Source organism: Malurus melanocephalus, unplaced genomic scaffold (genome assembly GCF_030028575.1).
Source record: "Malurus melanocephalus ecotype Western Australia unplaced genomic scaffold, MMel_1.1 scaffold_89, whole genome shotgun sequence".
Lineage (NCBI taxonomy): Eukaryota > Metazoa > Chordata > Aves > Passeriformes > Maluridae > Malurus > Malurus melanocephalus.
Genome location: NW_026623321.1, coordinates 1029681 through 1036420, shown reverse-complemented (window position 1 = coordinate 1036420; position 6740 = coordinate 1029681). Strand labels below are relative to the sequence as shown.

Genomic DNA, 6740 nt, shown 5'->3' with positions numbered 1-6740 from the left:
GGGATGGGATGGGATGGGATGGGATGGGATGGGATGGGAGCTTTAGGTCAGGTACAGCTGCACCACGAAGGGAGGTTTTGCTGACACAGTGCACTTCTCTTAGGGTTCCTTTCATGTTTCAAAGTATTCCCCAACATAGGCACTCAGGCAAAACTKAAAACGTGGATCACACTCAGGGACAAATAGGGTCCCTTCGTGACTTTTTGGCTGACACCACTAAAGATAGGTYGGAAATTAAAATCCTTATGAGGCGTTTCAATGAATTCACTGCTCCATCAGCTCTCCCGCAGCACGGGTGGAAGGTTGCCAGCATCACTGACCGGCAGAGACAAAGAGGAGGGCACAGCATCACTGCCCGTCAGAAAYTCAGAGCAGGGTGGCTTTGCCGGCTCTGATTCCTCTCCCACCCTGCTCTCCTGCGCTCCCTTTCCCCAGCTGGGTGGGAGGGGGCTCCGCAGTGACAATGGCAGGGTCCTCGTTCCCTCTGCCTCCCCGCGAGGCGGGGAAGGTCGGTGGGGCCATGCCAGTCCTATGGACTGAACCTGCAGCCGGCAGGGAGCGTTCGGGGGATGCTGGCAGCGGAATGGGGAGAGCTCAGCCGGGACCCCGAGCGCCGGGAGGGATAAAATGGAGAAGCGGGAGGCGACGAAAATGGGGAAGGAGCGGAACGGAGCCGCCGGAGCGGCGGTGGCCATCGCGCCTTTCCGACGCGGCGGCCACAGGGACTCGGACGTGCTCGCCAAGAGAGGTGCGCAAAAGCGACACAAAAGCTTTTGTGGCAGCCCTGAAGTGGAGCCACATGCGGAGCGGCAGCGCCGGGTTAATTCCCAGGAAAGGGATGCGCTGCAGCCCCGGTCCGCGATGGCGGGGGCCCAGCCGGGTGTGCAAACCCCCGGTCCGCGATGCCCGGGACACAGCCGGGTGTGCAAACCCCCAGTCCGGGGCACAGCCGGGTGTGCAAACCCCCGGTCCGCGATGCCCGGGGAACAGCCGGGTGTGCAAACCCCCGGTCCGCGATGCCCGGGGAACAGCCGGGTGTGCAAACCCCCGGTCCGCGATGGCGGGGGCATAGCCAAGTGTGCAAACCCCCGGGCCGCCGGGTCTGGATCGCAGCTGCTCCCGCCGCGTGCGAGCGGATTAAATTACCGCAAATTCAAACCGAACGAGCCGCTCCCCCTCCCTCCGTCCCTCCTCCCCGCTCCAGCCTCACGCCGGCGGCGGGGCAGGAGGAGGAGGGACAGGGGGAGGCGCCGGCTCCGAAGAGGGGCGGCAGCCCGGGGCACCTCGACTCGCCCCAGCGCCGGCCCCCGCCCGCCCCGCTCCGCCCCGCGGCCCCTCCGCCGCAGCCGCCGCTCTCCCCGCAGCAACTTCGGTGTCCGCCCCGGGGACAGCGGCCGGAGCCGGGCTCGGGAAGGGACAGGGACGGCGGCAGGGGCCGGGCAGAGTCGGGCATGCCGGCGGCGGCGGGCGATGGGCTCCTGGGCGAGCCGGCGGCCGTGGCGGCGGGCGGGGAGGCGCGGCGGGCGGCGGYGGACGGTGGCTCCTTCCTGGCCGCCTGGCTCAGCGCCGCCGCGCCCCGGGAGCGGCTCCGCGACTTCCAGCACACCAAGAGGGTCGGCAACTACCTGATCGGCAGGAAGCTGGGAGAGGGCTCCTTCGCCAAGGTCCGCGAGGGGCTGCATGTGCTCACCGGAGAGAAGGTACTGCGCCCGCTGGGAGGAAACGGGGGGGAAAACGGGGGGCTGGCTGCTGAGTGTGCTGAGTCCCTGCCGGCCACGAGGATGGACCCTCCGGAGGATGGAGGAGGTTCCCCGGAGTTTGAGCCCCCCGGAGGATGGAGTAGCCCCCCGGGAGGATGAGCCTGGGACGATGGGGGAGCACTCCCGGAGGATGGAGTAGTCCCTGGGGAGGATGAGCCCGGGACGATAGAGGAGCACCCCCGGAGGATGCGCCCCCCGGGAGGATGGAGCTGCCCCGGGAGGATGAAGGAGCCCTCTCGGCGCCGTTCCCAACTTCCCGCTCCGCCGGGYGCTGCCGGCGGGAACCGGCGTTTCCCCGGCGGGAACCGGCGCTTCCCCCGCGGCTGCGATCTCGCCTTCCTCTTGCAATACTTAAGCTGCCTTGACCCGCCCTTTTTTTCTTTYAATTTTAAATTTTTTTTTTCATCTTCCCCCCGTTTGTTTGCTTACTTTTTTTTTGTGAGAAAAGTGGGGTTTTTTTGGGTGAGACTTATGTTGCTGAGGAGCCGTCTCTGTGCAGTCTAGTGGCGACATATCACGTGTGTCCTTGTGGCGCACCTGGCGATGGCAGATGCTGCGGGAGGGGGCACAGCGCGGCCGTCGCGARTTGTTGGTACCGCTCACGGCAGTGTCTGTGCTGATGGAGACGCGCCCCGGGTGGTTGTTCCCCGCGGTGCTGCACGGAAAAGTCCGTGCAGGGTTTCTGCTCTCTGGTTTTGTATCCAGRTCCCCGCAGTGGCGGCTCTTACTCTTCAGTGAGGATGGGTCACGGCGGTGTAAAGAGCACAAGGGGCTCGGCTGGGCTGTAACAGAGCAAGGACGAGCCCCCCGGAGCCCCCGGCAAGGAGCTGTACTGCTCTTGTTTATTCACACAACTTCAAAGTCCTGCGAGGAGCGGCTGAGGGAGCTGGRCTTGATTATCCTGGAGAAAAGGGGAATCGGGGGGGGGGACCTTGTGGCTCTGCACAGCTCCCTGACAGGAGGGGGCAGCCGGAGGGGTCGGGCTCTGCTCCCAGGGAACAGGGACAGGAGGAGAGGGAACGGCCTCAGGCTGGGCCAGGGCAGGGGCAGGGTGGACACCAGGAGGAATTTCTGCATGGAAAGGTTTGTTAAACATTGGCAGGGGCTGCACAGGGAGGTTTGGAGTGCCCATCCCTGGTGGTGTCCAAGGAGCACCTGGCCGTGGCTCTGGGCTGGAGACGCGGTGGGGATCRGGCACAGCTGGCAMTTGGTGATCCTGGAGGTCTTTTCCAGCCAAAATGACTCTGGGATTCTATGAGATACCGGAATTCTGCCTCCCTTGTATCCCCTCCTGAACAGAAGCACTCCCCAGACAGGACAGGGGTTGCTGCTGGAGCCCCCCGGGAGCAGTGGGGCTGTTCGATTCCCTCCAGCTCCGGCAGCCCTGCCAGCGTGCTGCTCTTGGTGATTGCATTCTTGCACTCTCGGGTAGTTATTTTTTCATTCCGGTAAATTTGTCACGGAGTGAAATTTAATAGAGGGCTCTGAATCTCATCGTGTGAAAAATGATAAGGTTAGTGGATATTATCGTATGGGAATGCAAAAAAAAATAAATAAATGTTGCTCTCCTCTGTTACCAAGCGTGTGCTTCTCCTTGGTAACAGAAGCATCCAATGATCCTCCGGTTGATAAAAGGCACATGCACACACACGTCCTCCCCACCTCCACATTTTGGGTTTGCTACATTTATCTCAGTCTGTTAAGATGGGAAAAAAATAAAAAAAAAAAACCACCACACCCCCCTCTGTCTCAGCTCCCAGGTCTGCTTCTCTTTACGGTTCTTTTTTGTCACTCGATGCCTTGAATAACACACTGTGACAAAGTGACAAGCAGAAGAAGCTTAGCTTGTCACCCTCCCTTCCTGCTGAGCGCCGTGTCCATCCTTGGGGACGGGCAGGGTGATCTCGGACCTGCTCCACCAGAGGAAGCTCTCGCTGGCRTGGGGGTAGGATTCCTCACGCAGTTCCAAACTCACTGATCAAAGGCCCATCTTGCCAGGAATGCACCTCTTTAATTCCGCCTGTTTGTGGATAAGCGGTGTGAGTTAATGGGTAGGAGATAAGGGTTATTAATGATTGYTTCGGGTGAGGTCCCCTCTCGGCGAGGTTCCTCCCTCTCAGGGGAGGGGTCATTACTTTTTAATTCATGCCGCGCGTGACCCCAGCGAGGATGTCACCCCTGCTGGGGGCTGATGGACACTGAGCTCTCCTGCATCCTGTGCTGAGCACGGCCATCTCCCATGGACCCACGGAATCCCTGCGATCCCTGCATTTTTCCAAGGTGATGTTTTGAGAGTCTGTTATTCCAGGATTAGTGCCTATGTGTTGAAAGCAAATAAAAACCCAAYTGACATCTGATTTTTGCCTGCAAAGCTGCTGTTGAGCCCAGGGCATTGCCTGAATTCAATAAAACTGCCCCAAGAGCATAAAGCAGAGTGTTCCTCCTCCAGGCTGGGAGCTGTTGTGACACAGCCCAGGCTCTTTCGGTCACCAAAATGTCACGGTTCAGTAGGGGGGGCSCAACCAGGCTTTGGTTTGCAGCAGACTTTAGCAACTCTGGAGGAGTTAATGCACGTTATTGTCTCACAAATGGAGTTTTGGGAGTGAAATCCCAGATTAATGAGCCCGGCACAGGCTTGGATCCATCGCCCTGACACCTCGCATTGTGCAGTGTGCCAAAAACCTCTCCCTGGTGGCATTGGGAGCTGGAAAGGTCTTCAGGAGGGACAAGGGACGGGATGGCCCCTTCAGTGGCCGGACATTGGGCTCTTCTGCAGGGCAGCTGATGGGAGTGACCGCTTGGGACAGGCTGGGCGGCTCCTGCAGGCTCACCAGGGTGAGCTGAGCCTTTCAAACCTTCCCCCGCCAGGTTTTTATCACTGGCCTTCAAACTGCATCTCCTCTRGTGATGTTTGTGGTTCGTGCTGCCCCAGTGCCTGGCAGGTTTTTGTTTCCTGGGCTGGGGAAAGCCGGTGGGGTCCAAAGTGATGAGGCGCGCTTTAGCCAAGCGCGCGAGAAGGATGAACAGATTATTCCTTCCGTGGCTTTTGAGTGAAATATCGCAGCCTGCAATCTGGCATTTTGGGGTGAAGGGCTCATYTGTCAGCTTGGGTCGGGCAGCCTGTGTTGCTAATCCTGAGTTCCCCCAGTTTAGCTGTGGGCTATGGCTCTGAAGCCCTGAGTGAGCTGTGTTCGGGTCACTTTGGGAGCCTTGGATTGTTTCAAGCATTGTGCTTGGGGTCAGGATGCTCCATCACTGTGTGGTRAGGATCAAACAAAGCCAGGTATCACAAAATACCGATTTTTGGTGTTCCATTTCCATCACTGTGGTGGGGTGAGGCTCTGTCAGTGCTCTGTGTGTTACTGTTCTGTTACCTTTTGCAGAACCCCACTGAAATGTCCCARTAACTAACTCTGGACATTGTGGAGTGACAGCACAGTGACAACGTGAGCCAAAGTGCCTGTAAACAAACCTGATCCAGGGTTCTATTTAACTGCTTTTTGGTGGAATCTTTGGCACGACAAAAAAAAAAAAAAAAACATCACTAAGGCAAATTGACTCATTTGATTCCTCATCCACGACAAACTTTGTTTATCGTTTTTCTTCGGGGCTATTGTTAAGCTGARTGAACAAGGTTCATTTTTAGTTGCACTCAGTCAAGAGGTTTTCTGCAACAGTGGGAAGCAGTGGCTAAAAATACAATTTACCAGTTCCTTCTGTGGAGGCAAAGCAATTAATATTAAAAGTGGCCTTTTCACAGAAGAGTTCACATTCAGAATGTGTTTYTTTCATAAAGAGGTAGAGAAAAAATGAAAAGGAGTACTTGGGCCCCCCTGGGGGTGCAGGGGTGGGTAGGTGGGCAGAGCAGCTTCCCTGCAGAGACCTGGAAATGCCTCTTTGTGGCTTAAAACCTGGGGAATTTGGTGCAAACCCATCTACGGTGCCAGGATCTTTACCTCTGTCACATTTCTGAGTTTTGGGGACGTTGGGGGTATCTCTTTCAAACCATCTTGCCAACCAAATGGGTCAGCTTTTTTTTTTTTTTTTGCTTAATTGCAAGCCTAAGTTGAGTTTCCAAGGTTTTTGCAGGTCTTTCAGTTCAACCCTTTCCTTTTTTCTCCCCCCAAGTAAAACTGTGGGACCTATCATTGTTTTCAGGGGCTTGGAGAATAAAGCTGTAGGATTTTAATTTGAAATTTGGTCTCTTCTTTTATGTTCTTCCTCCAGTGGAGCTTGTATATCGTTTTCTGGATGTGTTTGTTTTCTCACTGTTCAGTCAGTAGTTTTCTCCTTACCTGTTTCTCTACATATTTTCAAATTTAAAAAAGTTTATTTTGAAAAGTAMTTTCTCAGGCTGCTGTTCCCCTTCCTGAAGCAGCTGCCACCTGTTGCCCCTGGCTGATGTGCTGCTCTTCATGACATGCACAGGCTGTTTCTGCAGCCTGCATTCTGACATTTTCTTGCTTCCAGGTATTTGCTTTCACATCTTTGCCACTGTTCTCTTCACAAAGATTGGTGTCCGTGGGTACACATCCAGAATTTTTGCTGAAGCTGCTCCAGGATGCTTCTATTGACGTGCAGCACTTCAGGAAATGGTTTGGAGAGCAGGGTTGGGGTGGCAGTGGCAGCACTGGGGGCTGGACTGGGAGCAGGACCAGGTTTCTGTGTCACTGCAGGTTTCACCTAGAGGTGTTGCAGGAGTTTTAGCAGAAAGATTTTTTCCTAGAAAGATTGCCTCAACGTTCCTGAGCTGCAGCCTGCACCCAATTCTGCAGGGAGCTGAACTGGTACCCGTGTGGCAGCTCCTGCTCCTCTGCAGATTATCTGCTCTCAGCTTTGCCTTCAGCACTTCGGGGATGCCTGGTGTCAGCAGTGTGCTGTTTTCCTGCAGCCTGCTGTCCTGCAGCGGGGAGAGAAGGAGCAGAGTGTTTTGGGTTGAACTGACCCAGGTGATGCTCTCATTGAGACCTGGTGATGCTC

General features: G+C 56.2%; 1 protein-coding gene across 2 annotated transcripts in view; it reads left to right on the top strand.

Moving 5' to 3' along the window:
• The first annotated feature begins 1305 nt into the window (after positions 1–1305).
• Positions 1306–6740, top strand: part of HUNK (hormonally up-regulated Neu-associated kinase) — a 36508-nt gene continuing 31073 nt past the window's right edge. Inside the window, exon 1 of one of the 2 annotated variants that reach the window (XM_057368165.1) lies at positions 1306–1700. In XM_057368165.1, the coding sequence (XP_057224148.1) occupies positions 1452–1700 (249 nt within the window). In that variant the 5' untranslated portion in view covers positions 1306–1451. The remainder of the gene's footprint in view (positions 1701–6740) is intronic. The other variant, XM_057368166.1, reaches the window with a different exon arrangement.